Source organism: Phyllostomus hastatus, unplaced genomic scaffold, assembly GCF_019186645.2.
Source record: "Phyllostomus hastatus isolate PE091 unplaced genomic scaffold, TTU_PhHast_1.1 phas_scaffold_55, whole genome shotgun sequence".
NCBI classification, from domain to species: domain Eukaryota; kingdom Metazoa; phylum Chordata; class Mammalia; order Chiroptera; family Phyllostomidae; genus Phyllostomus; species Phyllostomus hastatus.
Genome location: NW_025334035.1, coordinates 15,039,150 through 15,065,362, shown reverse-complemented (window position 1 = coordinate 15,065,362; position 26,213 = coordinate 15,039,150). Strand labels below are relative to the sequence as shown.

At 51.4% G+C, this 26,213-nt stretch overlaps 1 protein-coding gene across 2 annotated transcripts in view; it reads right to left on the bottom strand.

Annotated features, from left to right (window-relative positions):
- MAP2K3 (mitogen-activated protein kinase kinase 3) overlaps nucleotides 1-25,723 on the bottom strand; it is a 30,522-nt gene extending 4,799 nt beyond the window's left edge. The window contains exons 1-9 of one of the 2 annotated variants that reach the window (XM_045824614.1): nucleotides 25,485-25,723; nucleotides 9,098-9,164; nucleotides 8,687-8,735; nucleotides 7,550-7,663; nucleotides 7,277-7,396; nucleotides 5,714-5,830; nucleotides 4,678-4,729; nucleotides 3,087-3,214; nucleotides 2,508-2,585 (exon numbers count right to left, since the gene is read on the bottom strand). In XM_045824614.1, coding sequence (XP_045680570.1) covers nucleotides 2,508-2,585; nucleotides 3,087-3,214; nucleotides 4,678-4,729; nucleotides 5,714-5,830; nucleotides 7,277-7,396; nucleotides 7,550-7,663; nucleotides 8,687-8,735; nucleotides 9,098-9,164; nucleotides 25,485-25,533 — 774 coding nt within the window. In that variant the 5' untranslated portion in view covers nucleotides 25,534-25,723. The remainder of the gene's footprint in view (nucleotides 1-2,507; nucleotides 2,586-3,086; nucleotides 3,215-4,677; nucleotides 4,730-5,713; nucleotides 5,831-7,276; nucleotides 7,397-7,549; nucleotides 7,664-8,686; nucleotides 8,736-9,097; nucleotides 9,165-25,484) is intronic. The other variant, XM_045824615.1, reaches the window with a different exon arrangement.
- Nucleotides 25,724-26,213: the final 490 nt, after the last annotated feature.

Sequence of the window (26,213 nt, the reverse complement as noted above, 5' to 3'; positions counted from 1 at the left end):
AGGCTAAGTGAAAAAGCAAAATAAAATATATATATATATATATATAATGTTTTTTCTTTACAAAGAGGCAAATGTCTGAAAGGAAATGCAGTGTTGGCAGTTGACACGGTGGGGGGGGGGGGGGGCCGGGCTGTGTATGGAGTAGAACAACCATGATTTTTATTCCTGTTTTTCCTCTGCATTTCTATATTGTGTTTCTACAACTTTCTAACTATTGCAGCTACTCTCCCAGTGGCCACCACAGCTTCTTCTCACCGGACATGCTTGCTAGTGCCCTGTTCCAGAGCCAGGGTCAGTTGAACTGCACTGGCTTATGATGTGCTTTGACCCACACAATGAGGCAAAGTGATAATGCCAACCCGGGACCTAAGCACTTAACAGCACTTCCCTCATGGAAGCCAGTCACCACAGCTCATCTCCATGCTATGAGGACACCCAGCAAACAAGCCTGCCCTAAGGAATCTGGTGCAAGCCCCATATTTGTAAAGCCTTCTTGAACCTTCCTGCTGAGCCCAGCCCTGACTCCAGCTAGAACCATGTGGAGTGGACGACTCACCAAGCTGAGTCCAGCCCACACTGCAGACACATCTGAAATAACAAACTGCCCTGGCCACGTGGCTCAGTTGGTTGGAGCATCATCCCACAGACCAAAGGTCACAGGTCTGACTCCTGGTCAGGGCACATACCTAGGTTATAGGTTCAATACCCAGTTGGGGTATATATGGGAGGCAACAATCTATGCTTTTCTCTCATATCAGTGTTTCTCTCTTCCTCTCTCTCCCTAAAAAAAGAAATCAAACACATTTTTTTAAAAAAGAAATAAACCATTATTGGTTTGAGCCACTAGGTTCTGAAGTGGTTTGTTACACAGCATTTGGTAACTGAACTATGCACCTAGCACACACTTTTCTAAGTTCCCAAGAGACATCAGGTCATTAGAATGTGTCTGGTCCCCAGTAGTGATGCTGGATGGACAGATGGCAGGGAGGGAGGGGAGCTGGGGTGAGTGTATGTATGAAGGGGTCATGAGTGGGGTCTCTAACATCTAACCACTCATGTGTAGCCTGTAAATACAGAAAGAAATTGGTCTTATTTTTTTAACTGGGGAGTTGAAAAACTTTCATCTGCAGATATAGTATCCACCTTTACACTGTGAATATTCCTCTCCACTTCAAAAAGAAAATAATTTAACTGTAGCATTAAGGAAAATTGAAAGTATCACCAGTTCCTCTATTTTTGCCTCTGACAAAATGATTTTGACTTTCATTCTTTCCCAGACATTGTAGACAGACACAGCTTATAAAATTACAGTCACATGGTGATGACAAGGATTGTGACAATAACTGCAGCCTCAGGAAAACCTAAAACATCTCCACTGACCCTGAACTCTCACCCTGACATTCCCTAACTTCCCCTGGGATCTGGGCCCCAGGCTCCCACTAGGCATGCCCTGTCTTGGACCTCTGTCCCTGCAGGCCCCTCTCCTCCCTTCCACCAGAAGCTCAGCTCACATCACCCAGTCACTCCCCACCCCACTTAACTCTTCTCCACATCCCCCTGCTCCATATATTTTACTGATTGATTTTGATTATTGATTGCACTCTGTCTCCAACACCGGGAAGCCAGAGGGACTGAGACAGGGAGGGTGCTGACACCCCCTTGAAAAATGCTAACAAATCCGTACCATTAGTTCCAATGATTGGGATAGAGTGTGGGAGGCAACAACCACTCAGGCCAGTAAGTCCATTGGACTGACTCCTGCATGCTGGGGCCGCCATGACAGCAACGTTCTCCTGAGTTTACAGGCCTCGTGCACAAACGTGTGCCCCCTGACGGCATCCTAGTCTTTTTCCTGTCCCTCCAGCCCATGCTACACCATGCCAAAGTAGCCTCCCTAAAAATAACTAACTAAACCTCAACATACACCTGAGTAGGAGCCAGCACTCTGATGGACAGTTCTTGAAAATGAAGAGTCACATGGGCCTAGCCCTACCCCGGACGTCAAATGCAGCCACTCCAGTTCAGCCAAGGGCTGGGCACCTGCCCCACCCCACTCAGACCCATGTGCACTGTACCACACATAGAACCGCACCGGACCCCATAGGCAACATACTTCTTGCTATGAAAAAAAAATTTAAGATTTTTATCATTTTGTTTTTAAAATTATTTGTGTACCAGAATTAAGAGTTCACTTAATGTGGGATTGGCTATGATTTCTCGACAAGCATCAAGAGCTATGGAGAAAACCCAACAGACAAGTGGACACAAGGTGTCCAGAACTCTTGGGAAGGGTGCCCTCACCACGCAGGAAGGGCTTCATGCCACCTGTATACATTACCTTTAATATACCATAACTTTGGATGGCACATTTTCTTCTCAGTTTGTGAAACTAACACTTTTTTCCAGGTTCTGAACAATTTGGTATACCCTCCAAAAGCTCACGGACAGGCAGGGCCCCTCCCTGGCCCCACCCAACCAGCCAGGGCTGGCCCCTGCCCTGAGTGTACCATGGTAATGCCGAGGCTCCAGACGTCAGACTTAACGTTGTAGCCCTTCTGGTTCAGTTCTGGGTTGATTCTCTCCGGCTGTAAGAGGGACCAGGGAGACATAAACACCTACTCAAAGGAAGGGACCAGAACAGGGGTGACCCAAGCACCCAAGCTCATCCTACCCCACCTTGTCATGGGACAGATGGTAAAACTGAGGCCAGTGAGGGCCAGTGTCTCGTGATGAAGGCCCAAACCTTGCCTTGAAGGACTCCCAACTGAGGGTTGGGAAGAGCACCTTCAGGATGCTAATGGGGGCATGAAGAGGACTTGTACAGACCCCATGTGCTGCCTCTACATGGGTGTCCATAACATTGGTCATCCAAACAGGCACTTCAGGGCACAGTTAACAGCAATGGTAAGAGGGACTGCCTGGGCAGGCTGGGCTGCAGGGGACACCTCTGGGACAAGAAAGGCGGTTTCTGTGGGAGGCCCTGCCACTGATGGACAGAGGACATGACCTGGCGGTTATCTCCCAGGGATATCCCCTTCTGACCCACAGCCATGGCCCCAGACATAGGACAGGAGAGGACTACTCACAGCCATGTAGGGCTTACAGCCGGCATCCAACGTCTTGGCCACAGAATCTACCAAGTAGCCGCTGATCCCAAAGTCACACATCTTCACGTGCCCCTCCTTGTTGATGAGGACATTAGATGGCTTTACATCTGCCAGGGACAGAATAGGCCTTTTCAGCTCCAGGAGCCCTGGCTGGACAGCAGTGGGCTTCTTCCATGCCCCAGCCACCCCAGGGGCAGATACTGCCAGGGCATAGGGAGTGGAGAAGCAGCTTGAGACTACAAGAGGCACCACCGAAGCCCAAGTTCACAGGCTTGGTGACAACTCGATGAGGATGTGCTGCAGCCACTGGCCAGGCCACAAGCGGGGAAGGCAGTCAGGCCTCTGCTGCTGTACGCAGGACAGCATCTTTGTGCTGGTCACCAGCACAGTGGACACAAGGTCCAGAGAAGCAGGCACATCCTGGCATAGGCAGCCTCAAGGTAGGGACTTGACCCGAACTTCTTGGTACAACCTCTAGATAGCTCTGGGGTCTTCCCTGGCTGGACTATGGGGTTCTTCACTGACAGAGTGAGACCCAGAAATCACCAAAGTGTCCAGGCCAAAGCGTGAGCAAATTCAGCCTGGAAGCACAGGGCAGCAGCCAAAAGCACAGGAGGCAGGTCTGCATGAGAACCTGGGGCCTGGCCCATGATTCAAGAGCAATATTCAGCAGGCTGCACAGCAGGGAATCTTCCAGCAAACATACACACACATTCCATGTGCTTTCTATGGGGATGTGCATAGCATAGAAATGCACAGAAAAAGATCTGGCAGGTTTCACACTGAACTGCCAACAGTGGTGAGCTGTGGGTGGGGGTTGGGATGGCTACTCAGTGGCCAAATGGGCTTAGTCCAATTAACTTTGTGAAAAGTAGTACATTGGGTTAAGAGGACTACTCAGAATAATAAAAAGGAAGGAAGTGTGACATAAACAACCTGGTGGATCTCAGAAACATTAAGCCCAATGAAGGAGGCTGGGCAGAAGGCACATGTGTGTGAGTCCATTTACATGAAGATCAAGAACAAGAAAAAACAACCTACTATGAAAAAAACAGAGGAGGAGCATGGGGGGACATGGAGCACAGTAGCCATCCAAGAAGGGCCAAGAGAACTTTCTAGGGTTGAGTGAAGGGTGGAAACATACTATATCTTGCCAGGGGCAGGGGTTACATGAGTGTAAACTGAACAGATTCATCAACCAGTAACTACAGATCTGTGCGTTTCACAATATGCAAAGAATACATCCAAACAAAACCAGTCATGCTCCCAGGGAAAAGGCCCATCTAGTCCTTGCTCTGAGTAGCAGCAAACCTAAGAGAAGCTGGTTGGGGGGTGGGACTGGTTCTGGGGCGGGGACCAAGGAAAATGGCTTGGAGAGTTGGAGAGTGGCCTAGACTGAGAAGCAATCTCAGCACCTGACCCCAGCAGGCTCATCCCTACCCATCATTTCCCTGAGCCTCAGCCAACTCATTTGGAAATGGGGGAGAGGTGCACCCACCCCATGGGACTGGGTGACACCATGCATACAGCCTGCCTGGGGACCTCCCCTGTGGGCCAGGCAGGCACTGACCTCTGTGAATCACGGACAGCTTGCTATGCAGGTGCTCCAGCGCCCTCACAATCTGGCATATAGGACAGAGACATAGAACTGGTATTATTTCTGGTCGCACCAACAATAACAGAACAGCAAGAGCCCCATCCATGTCCATGTGTCTCATTCTTCCACTTATATCCAGCCCTTCTTTAACCCAGGCTCTGGTCTGCATTCCAACCTCTGCCCCAGAAACCTGGCAACCTCAGTTCAAACACACCTAGTCTTCTGTTTTTCTCCAACCCACCCAAGGGAACCAGAGTCTTGGGTCCAAGCATTTACCCAGGAAATGATATACTGGAAACCATAGCAGAACCCGTAAGCTTATGACTCACCCCCTCCCTGGGGCCATTGCCACCCCCTCACAGGCTCTTAGGTAAAACCCAGCCCTTCTGAGGCCTTCCTGGTTCCTTTCCCTCCCTCAGCGGAGTTAGTGGACTATGTGCTGGAGCTGTCCCACTGAGAAGGACAGAGTAGGGGAGCCTGAGAAATTACCCCCAAAATTCTGACTCAATACACAATGCAACCAGAATTAAAAGCCATGGGTATACCCATTTCCTTTTTTGCTCTGATTGCCACAATGCGCCCAGTGTTGCTACCCTCCTCTAGCAATGTTGCACCTCAAAAGGCAAACATTTGGATGCTAACCTTTCCCCCAGCTTAGCTGATTCCTCTTTGAGCTGCCTCAGGATGACACAATTGTAAGTACTAAGTCATATTTTAAATGGTCTAGGAAGCTTGGGAGTTGCACACAAAGGTCTAAAGACCCAGAAGCTGCCAAACCCGTGTGGCTCTTGGAGCCCTAGGCTCCAGGGTCTCCTTAGCAAAAAGGCTCTGGTCCACAGTTGAGGAGCTGGGCCCCTGGGGGGCAGTCACCCAGGTTCAGGGCTACCCTGGTGCCCAACTCTGCCCAAAATACCATTGTCAGATTGGGATTTGGGCCTGCTGGGGCCAGGCTGAGGCCTCTGACATGTACCTGGAAGTCCCAACCCCATCAAGAGTTGAGGCCACTTACAGACACAGCAATCTTCCCCAGAATGTCCTCTGGAATCATCATGTTTTTATCAAGCACTTTACGGTAGAACTTGTCCAGGGATGTGTCCATGAGTTCCATGCAGATCCACACATCTCCCTGTGGGTGGATGCCCAGAGGTTAGCTCAGGCCCACCTGGGCCTGCACCTGTGCCTGGACAGCCTGCCTGGTGCCTGCTCCAGCCAGGCCTCTGGCAGACACATCTGCCCATCCCTCAGCCCTGAGATTTACTGAGCTCCTAGCTCCTCCCATCCTGCCTCCCAAAAATCTCTTGACCTGCCCACTTCTTTCTTTACCTTCCAGGCTTGTCTACACTGCTGAGGCCACACACTGGCCTCCCCCAGTCCTGTCACTTCTGGTTTCCCCTATCTGATCCTTGATTTCATGGTAATTTCCAGGGAGAAGTGACTAAAGCACATGGCTGGCTATGTCCCTCCAACAGGAACCTCTAGGAACTGTCTGTGGCTCGGCTCCTGACCCAGCACTGCAGAGCCCTCCTGCCTCAGCCCCGATGCCCCCGACACAGGACTCGGCTCACCCAGCTCTGGCCCTGGCTGGGGGCAACCTCCTTCACCTGCAGTGCTCTGCCTCCTCCACCCGTATAGCAAATCCCTGCATGTCCTTCATGACAGCCCTCTTGGGAAGTCTGGGTGCAACATCTCCTTGGGGCAGCCTGAGGTCCCCCGGCCTCTCCGCCAGCTCTGACCCAGCATGCAGCAAGGTCTGGGTATGTGTCTGTCTCCTCAGTAGCAAGGGGACAGACAGCCTGAATCTAGCACACAGTGGGCACTTAGCCAAACAGACATGTGGGTGACAAGGCACTGACTGACCCACCACTGGGTCTGGCCTACCAGCATGCTCAGGGACCCACAGGTGCTCAAAAAGTGAGGCTGGGCTGGGAGGCCCCTGACCTTGCCCCTGAACCCCAGGTGGTAAATGACCATCACAGACCAAGCCCATCTAACAGGGGCTCTGGTCTCCATTAACTCCATACCCAGCCCTTCATGCCATCCATCAGGAGCCCACCTGCAGCCCCACAGGTCACATTCCCTGGGATTCCCCAATTCCTCTTGCCCCACAGACCCAGAATCACATCTGCACACACATCCACAGGGACCTCCTGGCAGGATGCTGATAAGGCAGGTGGTCACACAACCTTGTGGCACACTCACTGTGTGCCAGGCCCTGGGCCACATCTTCATGACAACGTTGTGAGGTGGGTACAATCACTCACTGGTCTCATTTCATAGACCAGAAAACTAAGGCAGGAAGCAAAGAAGCCAGGCATTCAGACTCCTGGGCCCAGGCTCTCAAGAGCCCTGCTCTTCTGCCTCCCAGGTAGGCAGGGCCTGTTTTCATTCCTGTGCCCAGCACCTGGCCCTCACAGACACTCAGCAAGTGTCTGCTAGGGGCCCAAAATGATCAAAAGTAGGCTGCAGGCTAGGTGGATGGGGCAGGTGTGCAGACAGAAGGTAAGGGCAGGGTGGTCTGAGCCCCCAGCCCCTAGCCCAGCACCCGCCTCCCACCCTCTTGCCAAGGCCACACCTCTCTGAAGAGGGCCCCATAGAAGGTGACAGTGTAGAAGCAGTCAACCGTGCGCATGTTCACATCCAAGTCCATAAGCAGACGCTTCTGCTCCTGGGAGTTCACGGTGGCCCGGATCCGCTGCAGGGGAGAGGGCCGTAGGTAAGGGGCCAGGCAGCAGGAGGCGAGCACCACCCCCATCTCTCATATGAGGGCTGGGCATGCTCAGCCCCACATCAGGCAGCATCCTGGGCGCCTGAGGCCCAGCGTTCCCTGACAGGGCTCCCTGCTTACCTTAACAGCCATGATGGTGCCGCTCTGGGTGTGCCGTACTTTCTCCACCACGCCATAGGCTCCGCGCCCCAGCTCTGAGATCGTCACCAGGTCATCAGCCTCTACCTCAAAGTTCTTGGGGTACAGAAAAGAGAGAAGGTCAAAAATCAGGAGCTGGCCCTCACCTTAGTCAGTGGAGATGGCAGGGGCACTGGAAAGAGAAGACAGCCAGTGTTTCAGACCTGGGCTCAACTCCTGCACCAACCACTTCCTGCTGTGTGACCTGGGTCAAGTCACTTAGCCTCTCTGAGCCTCTACAAAACAGGCGTAGCACCCATACCCAAGGGCTATCACAAGGTGTAAATAAGATCACCTGTGAAATGCCCCCAGTGGACACAGGGAGCTCAAGAGATCCCCCTCCCCTCCTGTCCCCCAACCTGCTCAGGTGTGTAAGCCGAATCACTCGTTCAACCAGTATTTACTGAGCACCTACTATGTGTGAGTCTGTTTTAGGCACTGGGGACATGGAACAAAACAAGGGTCTTGCCCTCACGGTAAGCAGCATGGTCCTGGGCCTCCTACTCTCTCTCTCTTGCCCTATATTGCTGGAGGCAGACAAATAAATAAACAAACAAACAGGCAAGTAGGTGACTTGCACATCAGTGACAAGTGTCAGGGAGAAAAAATAAGCCTGAGGGATGCCATCGGCCAAGGAGAGGCCCTGGAGTAAGAGCTCTGCCAGGAGTCGCTCAGTGTTGCTGATGGGTAAGGTTCAGCCCCCTGAGCCAGGAGTCTCAGTCCCTGCTGCCCAAGCCAGCAGAGCTGCACGTGGAGTGCAGGCTCCCAGGCATGGCCCAACAGCTGGGCTAGGATTCCGCATGTCCCACACACTGTCTCCACAGGCCATATGGGACCAAACTCTAAGGTCAGGAAACTCAGCAAGGCCCCATGAGGCAGGCCACTGTCCCCATTCCAGATGGGAAGGTCAGAGAATGGAAGGCCCAGGGCCCAATAGCCAGCCTTCAAGGAGTGAGGCTCTTCTCCAAAGCCACCTCTGTTTGATACCCACAGCCACCTCCCAGTGGCCCTAAAGAGTCAGCTCGGGCCCATGTCAGATGAAAATTCATGAAGGCCCCCCAGGCTGCAGCCAGCACCTACCCTGTCTCCAATGGTGATGAAGGCCCGGGAGTCAAGGTTCCTGGGGGGGCTGTGGAGAGAAAACAGACCCCCTGAGCCTCTGAGAGAAAGAGCAAACGGCCTGGCACTGGGTCCAGAGGCATGTCGTATCCCCAGGAGGCAGCGCGCCTCAAGGCACCTCCATCACTGAGCATGTGCTGTGCCAGGGACACAGGGCCTGACCTTCACATCTCTGAGATAAGTTGCGAAGAGGCCCAGCACTGACACAAGATGCCTGCAGCCCACCCTCCTTCCCCCCATCCAACCCCCCACTCAACAGGCTCACAGGAAGCTCAGCCTAGTGCACATTCCCTGCGGCTTGCTCTAGTCCCCTGAGCCCCCTCCAGGAAACCTCTCCAGGCTGAGCCAGAGGAGACACGGAGGCAGACTCACGTGGGGTTGGGCATGAACGGCTTGGACACACAGGATATATGTAAGTCCTTCTTCCTCTTGGATTTTCCTAAAAGGGACAGATGGTGAGGTGTCTGTGAGACAGTAAGGTTCTGGGAAGGGCCCCAGCCTGGGGTGCTTTGTTTTGGTGGCCTCTAGCAAACGAAAACATGCCCTCCCCACCAGGCACTGCCCTCTGTGGGCACATCTGAAACCGAGGGAACTCCTTTCAGTTCCCAGCTCTGCCACCCACCCCTTCGCTAAGCCTTAGAATGCACCTTAGAATGTACCTCAGGGGTGGCTGGGAGATGGCGCAGACAGAGGCTGGGGAGCCCCTGGCCGAAGCCCAGGACTCATTTCTCTCCACCTGCAGCTCTTGCCTTTGCTGCCCAGTCCAAGAAACAGCCCGAAAGCCCACTCCCCTCATCAGGGTGCCTGATGGGCCTGAGTCCCAGAGCAATGCCTCTCTGCCCCTCCACCCTGAGTACGGGTGAGGGACTTGGCCCTCCTGAGCCCTGGTGTGGCTGAGCTCTACGCTTCTCAAACGAGCTGAGTGTGGCCAGGTCAGCATGCGATGTAGTGTTCCAGGAACCTCACCACTGTGAAGCACAGGACATGGCTGGGGCTGGCACAGTGGAGGAGAAGGCTCTCATCAGGACCGCCCTTTGAAGAAGACATAGCATCCTGTCACAGGCAGGAGAGCAAGGTCCGGAGACAGCAGGGGTCCCTTCAAGGAGGGAGGCAGGCTTGAGTTCACAGCCCCTGCTGCCAGGTACCCAGATTGGGGGCTCCATTTCCCAGAAAAGGGAAGTGATCTGCCCAGGTTACAAAGCGCGTGGGTGGCAGAGCTGGGACTCGACCATGAATCCCCAAAACCACTCAACAGAAATGGTGATGCTCAGGTGCCTGTTCCTGCAGGACAGACCTTCTTGCCTCTCCTCATAGCCCTGCCACCTGCTCTGCCCTCTCGCCCACCCTACACCACCACTGCTGACACACTCTGGCCCCTGGGGAGCTGAGAACCATGCAAGGCTCACCATGGGTGTGCACAGAGTACTGGTCGGTCCCAGCCCTGAAGCCTCCTCAGCACCAGGTTCAAACTCAGCCTCTGCCATGCCCCGCTGTGTGACCTCAGTGCCTCATCTGAGAACCTAACACAGGAGCCTGCACGCTCAGGTCCAGTGGCCAGGCTGCCTGGCACCAATGTCAAGTGATGGGATGAGGTTGTTATTATTACCATTGGGAAGACAGGGCCTGGGTCCAACTGTCTCAGAGCTGATGAAGGACAAAGAAACAGAGCACACAGAGGGATGGGCTCCCAGTGTCTGTACTGGAGTAGGGGGCAGAGCACAGCAATCTCTCCACAGAAGCCACCTCAGGGACCCTCAGATGCCAGGTCAAAAGGATGGGCTCTCTCTGCTCTAAGATCAAATCCCACCTTTGCCCCTTACAGGCTGGGTGACCTCAGGCCACTCTCTATGGCTCTCTGAGCCTCAGTATCCTTCATCATGAAATAGGGATAGAAACAGCACCTACTTCATAGTTACCAAGTAAAGCACTGAGTGCAGCTCTCACACTCAGCCCACATCAGAGCTACTGCACTGCCCAGAGTCTGACCCAGAGGCCTCAGGAAACAGCAGCTTCCACAAACAGTAATAACAGCAGTAGCAGCAGTAGCAGCTGTACTCACTGGGCACCCGCCATTCACTCCCTGCTGCATAGGGGTGCACCAGTCGCCTAACCATGACCTCATTGTGAGAGGCACCTTCACCTCGTTTTAGAAATGAGACAAAGCTGATGGTTGTCAGGGGTGGGTGGGTCTCAATTCAAAGCTTTCATCCAACAAAGAGGCAGCCTATCACACATGTGGCCCTATCTCGACCTTAACAGAGGAGACCTTAGCCTCACTTTATTTGGGGAACCTGAGGCTCAAAGGTGAAGTTGCTGCACAGTGAGTCAGGGGTCTGGCTGGGGAGCACACCTGGGTTTGTTGACTCAGAGACCCCGACGGACCAGGCCGGTGGCTCACAGCATCCCTCCTGCAAGGAACTTTCAGAGGAACAGGCCTGTCACACTCTCCAACAGGAAGCACAGTGGCACCTCCTGCTGACCAGGAGCCCAGAGGCCTCCCCAAGTCTCCTTGGGCCCAGTACAGCCCACAGGGCAAGATGAAAACAGAGAGAAGCCAAGGCATGCAGGACCATTCATTCCTGAGGCCACTTCAGTCCCCTGGGTCTTCTGAGGTCACCACTGGCCAGGCTGCTGGAGGCTGCTGCCAGGCCAATGTACCCAACACTGTCTGCCATGTGGCACCCCAAGGAAGCCCAGCTCTGCACCCTGGGTGAGACCCCTCATGGGACCCTCCTCTCTGTACCGTAGGTGCCAAACCACGGGGGAAGACCTCAAAGAAATGCCCAACTGACTGCCAAGATGAGATCTCATCTGCAAGGCACTTGGCACAGGGTTTGGCACTCAGCAGGCGGTCCTACAAGAGACCAGAAATGGTCACCACGGTCATCATCAGCCTCTCCACAGAGGTGGAAAATTTCATCCTAAGTAATGGAACTATGGGTAGCTTTTATTCTTGACTTGATGCTTTTTGTAACTAGGAAGTAAAATATTTTATGTTAAAGTAGTAACTCACTTGGGGTTTGGCTAGGGCTCAGCCACCCCTCCCCTACACTAGTCTGTTCTTGGCCCCATTCGCACCTTCCTCTGGCTCCATCCTGCACACCCCTCTCCTGCTCTGGGATTGAAGGCTGTCACAAGGTGCGTGCCCCTCACCAAGCCTCAGTTTGCCTATCTGTCAAGGGAGCTCCCACACCTGTGTCCAGGCCAGGTGAGTAAAGACCGTGTGAGGAGGCATGAGACACTTGGTGAAGGTGGGCTCCCACCTGCTTTCCTCCCAGGCCTAAGGAGGGGCAGAGGCTGCTGCAAGCACATGCACTGGGTGGATGGGAGGCACATGGTCGGCCTTCTTGCCCTCCTGCCCATATGGCGGGATCACCAGGCCTACATCTGGAGTGACATGGTCTCCCTGGGGTAGCCGTGCCAGCTGTGAGAGGGGGTAGCCGTGCCAGCTGTGAGAGGGAGTGGGTCAGGCTGCCATGGAGACAGCAAGAGGCCACAGGCCACCACATGCTGCCACTATTTGCCATAGACATCAGCACCAGGCCCAGATACCCAGGCAGCCCAAGGCTGCCCAGGTGCAAGGCAACTGTGGTAGCCATCACCACAACAGTTTTACAAGCTACCACCACAAACTAGAAGTGTGCCAGCCTCTATCTGCAGGGTCCCCAGTGCAGAGGGGCAGAGCGCCAGGTGTGTATGTGTCCTCGGCCTGCACCGGCCTCCTGGCAGTACCACAGGCAGCATGCAAAGAACAAAGAGAGGCACTCTGCACGTAGACACGACTCCCACCATTTTGTCAGCCCTGCGTTTGTCTCCTCCCACTCACCATTTCTTGAAGAAGCCACCTTCTTTCCTACCTCAGGGCCTTTGCACATTCTGTTCCTGCTGCCTAGAATGCTCTTCCCTGAAACTTCATCCTAGCTGATATACAATCCTCAGCTTCCACCTACTCAGGGAGGCTCTCCTGGTTGCTCCAGCTAAGTCCCCTTATTACTGGCTGTCCTAGTGTCCAACTGACTTCCCTCCTGTCACTTCTCACAAGTCACCATTTGGAGTTACTATCTGAGAGGGAGATAGCAAAATGTACTGACTCTGGAGCCAGGCAGCCTGAGTTCAAATTGCATCTCAGCCACTTCCTAGCCATATGCCCTCAGGCATGTGAGCTTAGTGACTTAACCTCTCTGGGCAACATGGCCTCAACTATGAAATAGAGATAGTGGACCAACCTCCCAGGATTATCAGGTATGTCCAAGGAGCTTATCATTGCCAAGCCTTAGCAGTGCCTGACATGTGGAAGATTAGACGAAGCCATCTGGAAACCCAGGGTACCCAAGATAACAACAGGCCTCAGCCCCAGATGGCTACTCTCTTAATACTCTTAGCAGCCCCATGAGGGAAGTGTTTTCTTATGTCTGTTGTACCAAGGGTCTCAGGGTTCTTAAATCCACAGACTGGCAGAGGAGTGGCAAGGGTCTGGTGGGCTCCTCAGCAGGATGGCGGGGAAACACTCTGTGGGGTGAGGGAAAATTGAGTCCTAGGTACAGTAGGAGCAGGAGGAAGAGAGCAGAATTTGTGAGAGAGAGAGAAGATGCTGGTCTTCTCACAGAGGAGTCCAGGAAAAGCAAAGAGCTATCTTTTTGTACCTTTGCGATTCCTAACCATGGGCAGTACCAGCTACTGAAATGTAAGTAACTTAAAAAAAATAATAAGAAAGGAGGAGACCCTACTTAAACATTGTGTCCTGAGCTTCTGTAGGTCTGGGGCTCAGTGTCCTTCTCATCTAAAGGTGACAGCCACTTCCTGGTGTCCTTCTCAGGGGCTCTTAGCAGCAGGACCTGCTCAGAACTGGTGGTGCTCAGAGACTACCCAGTGCAGATACTGGGCCAGAGGCCTAGGGAACTTGTCCAGGGTCACACACCAGGGCAGCAGGACAGTCAGGACTTAAACACAGGCCACAAGCTAACTGGACCAGTGCTTCTCCCAGGGCCACCAGATCCTGGCTCCCCACACTTCAGCTGTGGCCATGCCATGTCCCCCACCCCCAAGCTTCCCTGGCAGAGGCCGACAGAACATGAGTGAGGAAATGGGCTTTGGTACCAGGAAATCTGTGCTGCTATGTGATCATAAGCAAGTCAACCCCCCTCCCTGAGCCTCAGCTTCCTCCCTTGACAGTCTGCAGATTGTAAAAGCCTTGACCTCCTGGAGAGAACAAGCCTGAGTCAGGGTTACTAAGACAAAGCCTAGCTCAAAGAAGGATCTGTGAAACCTCAGTAAGTCACTCTCCACTCTAGGCCTATGTACTCATAAAACTCAGTGATATTCAAGGGGGAAAAACACACCCATGATGCTAGGTAACCAGGAGACCTAAATGAGATTCTGCATATTAAATGCCTGGCACCAAATGGGGTTGGATCACTGGCTACCTAGGCCCTGGCCCAAAGGCCACCAGTTACTAAGGTGAATCCTCAGACCGCAGAGTGGGCCCCCAGAGGGCGAAGTGGGCCTCCAGACTGTACGCCCAAGTTCCAGGCTTCAAGAGGCTCTGACCAGAGAGGGATATTCCCTGAGTGACACCACACCTTCCCAGGGCCTCAGGGCCCCTCCTGGTGCCTAGGCTCCTTGGCTGAGCTCCCACGTGTGTGGGGCCAGTGTAGGGTTATCCAGGCTCCCCCAGGCCACCTGGGAACACTGATGGGCCCTATACTCCTGGCTGGACAAAATGGCAGAAGTGCCTTTCCTTAACAAATGCCATTCTTGCTTTTATTATCATTAGTATCAAAACAAAATCTTACCAAATACAGTTGATAGAAGAAATACCTAAAAAGGTATTCTTGGTGGTAAAAACACTGATATGTAGTTCAGGTGCAAATTAAGCACTGATTGAGCACCTAATATATGCCCGGACTTGATGGGTCTCATGCTTCTCATCTTCAACAGCAGCCTGAGAGGTGGGTGTTTTTATTCCCCTGGGTCAGATGAGAACACTGAGGAGGTCACAAAGGGAGTCAGGACATAGCTAAACTTAAAACCAGCCTCTCCCACCTGGAAGTCCCCACAGGCTCAGCATTGGGCATCCAACCACAACACAGGGCCTGCCCTAGGCAAGCTGGGATGGGCAGCAAGCAGCACCAGGAGGGTGCTGCTCCAGCAGTAACAGGAGGGTGCAGGGAAGACAGAATGCCAAGTCACTACAAGCAGAACAAAGAGGGCAGGGAACATTTTCCAATCCCATACCCAGAGCAGTCATGAACAGGCATCCTGCCCAAGCCTCAACAGCCAACAACCACCAACATCCACAAACCACCTGCATCCTGGATGCCCAGTAATGCTCCCCAGTTCCCCATTTACTTCATTGTGCCCAAACACTGCCATGGACACCTAAGGCCCTGTGCTGATCACTTCACACCCACTGGCTAACACAATCCTTAGGACAAGCCTTTGGAGCTGTGTCATCAGCACAGTCACACAGATGAAGAAAGTCAGGGCTGTCAGCACAGCTGTATGGGCCAAGCACTGCACAGTGTGAGCCCGGGAATTTAAGAGTCACAGCAACAACAAGAACAGCTGCAAACACTCGTATAGGTGAACTCTAAGCCACTGAGTTCTCAACAGTGCAGTTCAGGTGCGAGTGTCATCCCCATGATGCAGGTGAGGAAATGAAGCCCACACAGCTCCTGAGTGGAGGACACAGGCCTGAACCTGGCTGGCTGGCTCTAGCCTCTCCCCACCACTAACATACCAGTGCTGGCCCCACAAACCATGGTGTGGATGTGGGCCTGGGGATTCTGCAGAACAGAGAGCTTAAATATACCACATGTAAGTGAGAGCTCGATTTTAAAAAATAGTAAAGGGAGAGCATTTGAAATCTTGTTCCTGGCATATCAGTTTGTCAGTTTGGCTCAAATAACCTTGCATACACATTCTCTTCAGGTTTGGATGTTTCATATATTGATGTTTACTTGGCATAGTGAGACAGGATTTAGAAGAAGCCCATCCGGGACCACCCTGCAGACCAGGACCAGGTGCAAGGTACAATCAAGGGTCCATTGTGCACCACCTGCTCCCTGCTCTTCCTCAGGTGAGCCTGGGTGAGTCTTCTCTCAGAATTCCAGGCCTCCTTGCTGTAAGCAGCAAGCCATGACTTTATTAGAGCTATTCTTAGAAAATCCTTGAGATAGATGAGGGCTAAGATAACCCCCAGGAAAGTGGGGAAAAAATGGGTTGCTGCTTTTAATTTAGGCTTTTTAACTGGATAGCTTGCTGACAATCTGAACAAAACTCTTTGCTGGTTAAATGAGAGATTGAGACCTCTTTAGCTCCAAAACAGAAAGGACACTTGCTTCCCCAACCCAAAAAGTGGAGTGACAATAGTTGTTCAGACCCAAGTCTGGAGGGAATGGTGGAAACAGGTGCCACAAAGTGTCTTGTGTAGTAGTACAGCTGATCCCAGAGAAGCTGGAGGGAGACACAGGGGAAAGAGCAGGAAGCCCTGGAACGGGTTCACCCCAAGAGGATCCTGTGCCTTGGAAAGCATCATGGTTCCAGTGGCATCAGGTAAGCTCTCGCTAGCCCTTGCCTGGGTATTCTTAGGTGACAAAGAATCTTTATGCAGTTGCCTGAGGAAAATTTCCTGTAGGGTGTAAAGCAGTCCTATAGAAATATTCACCACATGGCTTGTCTAGAGATGTGCATGTCAGGGCTGGTTTTCTCTAGAAGTTTGCTCAGGCTATAGATCTCAAAATTGACATAGAAAATCCTGCCTCCCAGGCTGTCAAGCCCCAAGACAGGGAGCCTCCCATTACTACTAAGGTGACCAAGATGACGATGTTCTGAACCTTCTAAACTAATCTTGTGTGCGCAAAACTAGAAAAAGCGAGCTATAAAATTAGGAAGAAGAGAGAGAGAGAGGGGAGGGAGGAGGGAGGAAGGGAGGAAGGAGAGGAAAGAGAAGAAAGGACTGTTAGAGACTGTCTCAGAACTTAAAATGACCCTGATTGGTGTGGCTCAGATGGATGGGCATCATTCAGCTGACTGAAAGGTTGCCAGTTAAATTTTCAGTCAAGCACATGCCTGGGTTGTGGGCCAGGTCCCAGCAGGAGGCGTGCGAGAGGTAACCTTTCTCTCACACGTCGGTGCTTCTCTACCTATCTTTCTCCCTCCTTACCCTTCTCTAAAAATAAATATTTAAAAAAAAAACTTAAAATAGCCTTTTCCCTTAAGATAAACTATATTAAAAAATTTACAAAAAAAAATAGAGCTGAAGTTTTTTAGATAAATGGATCAACTTATAATGTTGTTTAGGTGTCAACTCTATTCTTTGAAGTATTAAAACTGGCTGTCCTTCTTAGGCCTTCCAGCCAAGATAGAAGCATAGGTAGACCCACTTCTCTTCCTTGCACAACCATAAGAAGGATCACCACTAACCTCAAAACAAAAACCAGCCAGAACTGCCATAAAATCAAACTACATGGAAGTCTGACAACTAAGGATTTAAAAAAGAAATATGCATCCAGACAGGTAGGAGGGGCAGAGAGAGGGTGGCAGAGCAGAAAGGACACAGTGCGGCGGGCGAGTTAGTGGGATGGGTGGTCCCACATTCACATATGGTGATTAAAAACCAGGAGGGACATCTCCAAACATGCCAACATCCAAATCATATGGATGCCAGAAGGAAAAGAGGAAAAGCAAAAAACTGAAAAATTACTTGAAAAAATAAAAAAAAAACTTCCCTGATTTGGCAAAGGAAATAGACATACAAGTCCAGGAAGCACAGAGTCCCAAACAAGTTGGAACCAAAGAGGAACACAGCAAGACACATCATAATTAAAATGCCAAAGGTTAAAGATAAGGAGAGAATCTGAAAAGCAGCAAGAGAAAAGCAGAGAGTTACCTACAAAGGAGTTCCCATAGGACTGTCAGCTGATTTCTCAAAAGAAACCTTGCAGGCAAGAAGGGGCTAGAAAGAAGTATTCCAAGTCATAAAAGGCAAGGACCTACATCCAAGATTACTCTATCCAGCAAAGCTTTCATTTAGAATGGAAGAGCAGATAAAGTGCTTCCCAGACAAGGTAAAGCTAAAGGAGTTCATCATCACCAAGCCACTGTAATATGAAATGTTAAAAGGACTTATTTAAGAAGAAGAAGATCAGCCCTGGCTGGCATAGTTCAGTGGATTGAGTGCGGGCTGTGAACCAAAGTGTCACAGGTTCGATTCCCAGCCAGGGCACATGCCTGGGTTGCAGGCCATAACTCCTAGCAACCGCACATTGATGTTTCTCTCTCTCTATCTCCCTCCCTTCCCTCTCTAAAAATATATAAATAAAATCTTTAAAAAAAAGAAGAAGATCAAAACTATGAACAATAAAATGACAGCAAACTCACAACTATCAACAACTAAATCTAAAAAACAAAAATAAACTAAGCAAACAACGAGAACAAGAACAGAATCACAGAAATGGAGATCATATGGAGGGCTATCAGCCAGGAGGGAGAAGGAGGAGAATGGGGGGAAAGGTAGAGGCATCGTTGATAGGTACAAAATAGACAGGAGGAGGTTACGAACAGTATAGGAAATGGAGAAGCTAAAGAACTTATACATACAACACATGAACATGAACTAAGGCAGGGGGATTGGGGGAATGCCGTTGGGAAAGGGTGTACCAGGCAGAGGGTGGCAAAGGGAAAAAAAATTGGGACAACTGTAATAGCATAATCAATAAAATATACTAAAAAAAATAGCTGTCCTTATCTTACAAGGGGGAAGGTCACTTGGAATTTCACTTGTCAAGGACAGATATAAATGGTAAATTCCTCCAAAACAGAATTTGGACCCAACTGTTCTCTGTGTCTGTCTGTGTAAGTCTATGTATGTATGTTTTAAATGTGAGATAATTTTCTACTTCCAGAAGGTATTATTAAAATTAATTTAAAGGCAAGCACTTTTAAGAATTGGGTATTCTAAAATTCTCGGAAATATAGAAACTAACTGAAATGCTTTCCAACTTCATGTGATCTAGGATTAACCCTTAGTAAATAAAATCTAGCTTAAGTTTGGTGGTTTAAGTAAAACAGACATGTCTCTATTTTGCCTGGATTTTACAAAAATAAGTCCATGTTAATAATTGACTGATGTATATGAAATATGTTTCTAGAGGTTAAATGATAAAAAAATGAATAGTCAGGTCTATGGAAACCCTGATTTTCTGGCTCCCCATTTTTTCAATGTTTACATTCCTTTATGCATTTAAGCTGGAATTTAATTAGATATAGGAATTTAGGAGCTGATGCTATCAAAAGGAAACACCTTACACTATTGTCAATGTGTGATTAAAATCACTTCATGGAAATGCAAAATAGGTAACTGCCTATTTTCACAGCAGGCTTGTGGAATACAAAGACTTTAAAAATCATTGACTGCCACCTGTTGACTTTGTTTCTGGGAAAAGACATCAAATAAAAGACACTCTCCAACCTTGTTGGAAGGGACCTCATCAGGCACCTAACCATGAATGGACATCCACTGCACCTCTGACACTGGCCTCTACCTACAACAGGCATCAAAGACTCCTCCAGGAGAAGCTGCTGACACCACAGGCAGATGGCTGTCCCAAGACATCAACAAGGCCTGTATGCCTATGGACTGATATTCAAATCAGAATATCATTTGGTATGATTGTCTTTACCTGTCTGCCAAAAATATTAATCATGATAATTATACTGGTCCTTTGGGGTTTTTTATATAGCTGAACAGTTCATGGTTACTGAACATGTGTAAATGTTATACTAGATGCCAAATGCAGAAAAATGGGACAGAATGCAAAACTTAGATCATTAGAATTCACAAGACAGAACTGATCCAGAGTGGGTTTTTTATGTGTGTTTTGTTTGTTTGTTTATTTGTTTGCACTGAAAACCTGACTGCCTTCCATCTACCTGTTCTTCAACTCAGACCCCATGGTAACAGCATTGCCCCATCCCCAACAGTCAACAAGATGAGGTCAATATTGAGAATTCCTAGGAGTGAGTCTTCTTAGGACTGTGAGACCACAGACAGTATCTAACCCAAAGGCTGGTCATCAGTGAATCCTTCAGATTGATTTATGACCAAAAGGGGGAACTGTGGACAAAAAAAAAAAAGCGTTCTATGGAAAGTAACCTCACAGGATGATTTGATCATAAATATGTCCCAGGCATATAAATTCTTTACTAAAAGGCTTATCTTTTCCTTAAGCAAGCCCTTCCCATTGTTTCTGTGCGTCTAGGTGAACACACCTGTGAAATGCCCCCTTTGAGACCCTCCTTCTAAAATGGACCACCTTCAAAAGAGCAATAATTTTAACTCTCCTGTAATGTAATCCCCACAGTGCTTCTCCCACCCTCACGTTATCATCCTTACATCCCTTCCTTAATTCCAAAGGCACAAAAGAAGGTGCAAAACTCATTCTCCACAACATTTGAGATCTTGTTCCCTGGCCTATGTCATCAGTTTGGCTCAAATACACTCTTGTAAATTTTTCAAAAATAGATATAAATAATTTAAAAAGTAAAGAAAGGATTAATTTAAAAGTCAGGACAGTTGTTAGGGAAACACAATTCCAGGGAATCTTCAGGACTTCTTTAACTGAGTATTGGGTGTGCTGAATTAATTTTATTTTTATTCTCTAAAATATAGAGGTACATTCTATATATTCTTTTGGTGTCTAAGATATACATACAATTAACAAATTAATAGAAGGTCCCACATGCTGGGGTAGGGCTAGGCCAGGATGTGTCCGCACAGAAGGGTACAGCCCCAGCCCAGACATGGCAGAAAGTTGGTACAGAGCCACTGGGGACAGGCCACCAGCTGGCACAGGGTCTCAGGGTCCCAGAGAAGCCAGAGTGGCTCCTGGAATGCCAACTCAGTCATGATAGCCCACAGAGAGACCCTCAGGGCAGGAGAGAGGTGACAGGGACCTTGTGACTAGGGTATGGGGGAAGCCCAGTGACCCTCTCCGAAGTTAGACTTGGTGTCTGTGAGCTGCGAGGGGCCTATCAGACTGCCACCGTCTGATCTTCATGCCCTTTCCATGCAGCTTTTTGGGTTTCCATGGCTGAGCAAGCAGGCCTGACCTATGTGGGCGATGCTCCAAGGCTGCGAGCCCCAATGTCAGGAGTTGAGTTCAGAGCAGGCCTGCCTCATCATTGCCCCATCCGGCTTGGATGCTGGGTCTCCAGTGTTCTTCCTCTGGCATCAAATGGTGACACTCCCCACCTGAGGTCAGCCAATGGTTGCTGAGGCCCTGCACACCTCAGGCCCACCAGCATACCTGGCCTTGGGTCTGGACTTTCACAACCATGATTTCCAAAGCCTCCTGCTCCCCAGGTGGAGTTTTTTAAGAGTCGGGTCACTCCCCACTCACCTCTCTGTCCCCTCAGCTAGACCTGTGCCTGACATTAATAAAGTTCTACCAACTGAGGGGCTGGCTTAGGAGGCTCCTGTCTTTTTGATTGACCATCCCACACCTCTCCATGATGCTTTGGGAGGGGCAGACCTGTAGCACCCACTCCTCTCTGCTCCTCAGCAGCCTCCCCAGGTATGCCCAAGAGACCACTGGAGCCCCCAGCTCCAGCTTAGGACCAGTGGGGAAAGAGTAGGGTGGCATTACAGGACCCTGCAGCCTGAGAACCATCATGTCACAGAGATTACTAGTTCATAATCAGAAGTCCTAGTTCTGTCTACTCATCCAGCAATGAACAACTGCCACCACCACAGCAATACAAAAATAATAACAGATGCCATTCATTTGACAAACACTATCTCCAATCTTGACCACCACCCTGCAAGGGACAGGTGTTTCCTCCCACTTTACAGGAGAGGAGACAGGATCAGAGAGGGCAGTGGAACCAGTCAGAATTCAAATCAGGCCCACTCACCACCCCCTAAGCTCACGCTCTGCGCACTGCACCACCCCCCCTCGCTTCCTGTCTTGCAAAAGTGAAATGAGTTTGTCTACATCCATCCTTCTGGCTGCCAGCAAGATAGGCAGGCGGGGTCCCCATTCCCATTCTACAAGTGAAGAAACCAAGGCCTCTCATCAGAAATGTGGGCCACGCCCAGGGGACTGAAAGTATTGACAGAGTGCAGTGAATGTGCCAGACAAGACTAGTCCCATGTCACACAGCAAAAGAGGAGGGGTTGGGATTTGACTGCAGGCACCTCCCTATACTCCTGTCTTCTGAGCTCAAGCCAACCCAGCACCACCTTTGCTCCTCAGCCTCCCAGAGCACCCAGCAATGCATCTGAGCTGAGGAGCCCCAGGGCCAAGGGCAGCAAACAGCTGCCACCACATGCTCCTGCTCCATGAGCAAGAGGAAGCAGGGCCCTTGCCTAACAAAGGAAGTTCCGGGGTGTGTCAGGCACCAGGCCAGGAGGGCCTGTCTGGAAGAAAGGGGTGGTCCCAGCCAAGGCTGAGGTCCAAGAAGGGGGCCACCTCCAGTGCCCAGCCAGGGCCAGATGCTGACCTGTGAGGCTGGGGCTCCCAGTCTCCTCACCCACCTGCTACCAGGCCATCACCCTTTTAAACAGCAGCCAGCAATATGGCATGCCCAGAGGGTGAGTCAGCACCCAGTGCCCGCTGACTCACCCACCAGAAGCCTCCCACTACCCTGGCTTGGTCCCCACACAGGCAACTGAGACCTTTGCTCCCTTCAGGCCCTGGTCCACAGGCTGGCTGATAGTTTCCTGTGCGTCACACCAGAGATAGAGGAAGTCCCCAAGGTGCCACCCTCCAGTCTTTTCAACAGCGGGAGAGGGACACAACAGAGGGTGGAGGCAGGACAGCGACCAGGGCAAGCAGGGCACAGACAAAGACAGTGCTTCCTGAAGCATCAGTGTACCATGGCGCAGTCAGGGGCTGCGTGAAGATCAACCGTGAAGGGCCCACATGGGTGCACAGGGGCAGGGGGCAGTGGCGTCCCTAAGGACAAATGTAGCATGAGACAGCAAACCAACACCATGCAGACCAAATGTGCCCCTGCCCACTGGCCCCAGTGTCAGCTGTTTTTGGCTTCTGACCCCAGCCAAAGATGGCATATGTGAGAAGGCCAGGGAAAGCCAACAGGGCTGTGGGCCCTGGGGCCTCGAGTACTCATGGAAAACTCCTCAGGCCAGTGGCACAGAGGATGAAGCAGGGCACCTACTGCAAGGTAGGAAACTCAAAGGTCAAGTTCCTGTAAGGTCAAGTACCAACCACACCCTGCTTTGTTCAAATTCCTCTGAGGAGCCAGAAAGGAGCACCACACTTCGGCCCTAGGCCCAGGATGGGGAGGGCACAGGTGAGCGCCAGCTCTATGGACTTGGTCCAGCCACATCCCTCTGTCTGACCTTGGTTTTACCATCTGTCAGATAGGTGGGACTGTAGTGAGTATGAAATGTGCCAGTTGTAAAGGATGTACACAAGAGGGTTCACCTCTGGCTTAGTCTGTCCTCCAGGCTGGGCACAGGCTGGAGGAGACACCTGTGCTGGACACAGATGTAAAGCAGTGAGAGGGTGTCCCACCAGCTCAGCTCAAACATCCAGCATAGAACCAAGCAGAACCCTAGCTCTATCTGTCACAGTGGTGTGACCTTGGGCAAGGCACTGAATGTCTCTGATGCTCAGTTTCCTCTTCTATAAATGGGGCTGTGAGGGATACATGAAAGAGCTCATAGCCCATGAAAAAATGCTTGATAAGTGGGAGCTTTTGAGACATTTGGGGAGGGAGCATTGTGGCTCCCCCACCGACTCCTTTCACAGATCCCAAAATGGCTGACAGGGTCCTGGGCTTTGGGGAGGACCTCCATCTAACTCACCCAACATTACCTGTTACTTGAACTCATAAACTAGAAATTCATCCTGGTCTCTTTCTGCAGGGCTCAAGGAGGGCAAAGCCAGGACCCAAGTGGAACAGCATAGGGCGATCAAGTAGTGTCTCCCAAAGTGCATTTTCCCTTCACATACCTACGTTAACTTTTATTTTCATGAGGCCCAGACCCCAAGCTGGAGAAAAGTTTCTGATTTCCTAAGTCTCCAGAGTGGAGAAGTGTATGATTTCCTGGTTCCCAGGCTCCACAAGGTCTGTGCAGTGGATGTCCCTCCTCAGACACTAACCCCCTCGAGTGCCTCCTGAGTTACTCACAGTGGTTGGGCAATGGCCAGGGAGCTGACCTCCCACTTATGTAAGATGTAATTACCCTGCCCACCTCCATCTGGGCTCTGGCTCACAGCCACCACAGCCCCTCCCCAGGACTCCACATACCCTCCCACTGCCTGGGCCCCTCCAGAGAAAAAGAGGTAGAGACAACCCCTAATTAGGGGCCCACTAAGTGACAGCTGTTACCTTCCTCCCCCCACTCCAACCAACTCTGCAGTTACAACCTAAGCAGTGGCAAGGCCTTGACCCCACATGGCTGAGCCCTTTCTAGCAAAAATAAAAAAAAATAAAAATAAAACAGCTAGCAATGGTAGCAGGGCTGCACGGCAACTGTCCTTCCTAAGCACCTACTATGCACCGGCACCATTGAGGTCTTCACCTCATCACTCACTCTTGCTTAAAACTTTTTAGTATTCACTATCTCACATCATACCCCAGAGTCCAGAGAAGGTAGGTGCAATTACTCCCATTTTACAGGTAAGGCAACTGAGACCAACTGACACTCCTGCTGCTGGACTGAGGCAGCCCATTCATTACAGCTATGTCCAGTTTGGAAATCTCTCACACAACCCAGTCTGCTGAGACCATGACATGCCAAAAACATCCTTTCCTCTTCCTGCAAAAAATCCCCCTTTCACCCTCCAAGTTTCATCCCCCGGCCCTTGCATGACAAATCCTGCTGCCACCGCAGCACCGCCACCTCACAAAAATTTCCAGGAAGGCTGGCTACTTGGAGAAGACAAGAAAGAGCCCATTGCACAGCCAGCACCCTGGGCTGGCAACTGGCCCAGAACCCACAAACAGCAGGGACAGACCTGGTAGCAATCAACTCCAGAGACACTGGGGCTGGGCGAGGGGTGAGGGTTGGGGGAAGGATTAGCTCCCCAGTTTCCCAGCTCCCCAGTGCAGAGAGAAGCATGAAAGTCATGACAAGGAGGAGCCAATGTGCGCTAGGGAGGGGTGGGAAGCCAAGAGAAGTTCCCAGGGGACAGGGATGCAGGACAGGATGCAAGACAGCAAGGATGGGACCCTGTGGGGCCTACAAGGATGGCGAGAGCTGGGGAAGAGGAGGACTGGGAGTTCTGGGCTGAGGTAGAGCCAGGGCAACCCATGGGGTGGGGATGAGGGCGTGTAGCAGTTACAGTGAGATCCGTGGCAGAGGAGCCCCGCTGGGGCCCAAATGGGGAGCCAAACCACAGCCTGGATACAGACCCGGGACCCAGGAGTGGAAGGGCAGCTGGGTGCAGTATCAGAGTGAATACCACCTGGACTCAGCTGGGTTCAACTGAAAGACCCAGATTGGAAGAGTTCCTGTCCAGGGTGCAGTTCCGGCCTAAAGGAGGTCAGAGTTCCCGACCTGGGAAGGATTGATCAGATCGCGATCTTAGACTGAGTCTGGGCCTTGGTGCAAAGCCAGGGCCTAAATCGGTGGTGCAGGTGAGGTCCCAGACTGGGACCCGGGGGAGGCTGGGGTACTACCCAGGTCCGGAACCGGCTGGGGTGGGATCACACAGAGTTTGGGTTCGCCACCTGGGCCCGGATTCATCATGGGAGTCAAACCGAAGTCCCGTCCGGCTGCTCCTACCTTTGGACTGGGGTATGCCAGCAGGTTGGCTGGAGGCGGGGGATTCCATAGTGCGGGCGGGTCCGAGGGCTGCGGCAGGGACTAATCTAGAGGGCAGCAGGCTCGACCCGGGCAGAGCACGCTCATTGCTGCAGTCAGGCGGCCCGGGTGCGGCCGACGAGCAGAGGCATCCGGAGCTGAAGGCGACAGCAGCTAGGACGTGTAAGCAACAGGAGGCGCTGAAACCGAACTGTGCGGTGCTGCAAGGGCGGCTCGGAAGGCGCCCACGCAGGCCCCGCTCCCGTACGCCCATTGGCCCTCCAGTCTCCGTGGCCTGTTCCTTGCCTATCAAAAACCTGCCTGGCCTTGTCTGTCAAACACAAGCCTCGCCCCTTGCTGGCCCAGACCCGGCTCCTCCTACTGTCAAGGCCTCTGGCCAATCGGGAAACCCAGGTCCAATCAGGCTCCGCCCCCTCCCTGGCGAGAACTTTGTCCCTTACCCCGCCTGTCTGGATGCAGATTCGGCTAATTCCCGAACATTAGGCCCGGCCCCCTCAGGTTCCCAGCCCGCTGAGCCCTAGCGCTCTTTGTGGGCCTTCCCCGGGTTCGTAATCTGAAAGAAACCCAGATCTTTTAGGGTGGCTCAGTTGGGGCCCTGGGAAGCGGGAAAGTAGGATGCTACAGAGGAGTTAAAAGTGAGCTCCAAGGTTCAGATCCCCACTCGACTACTTTCTAGAGGGGTGACCTTGG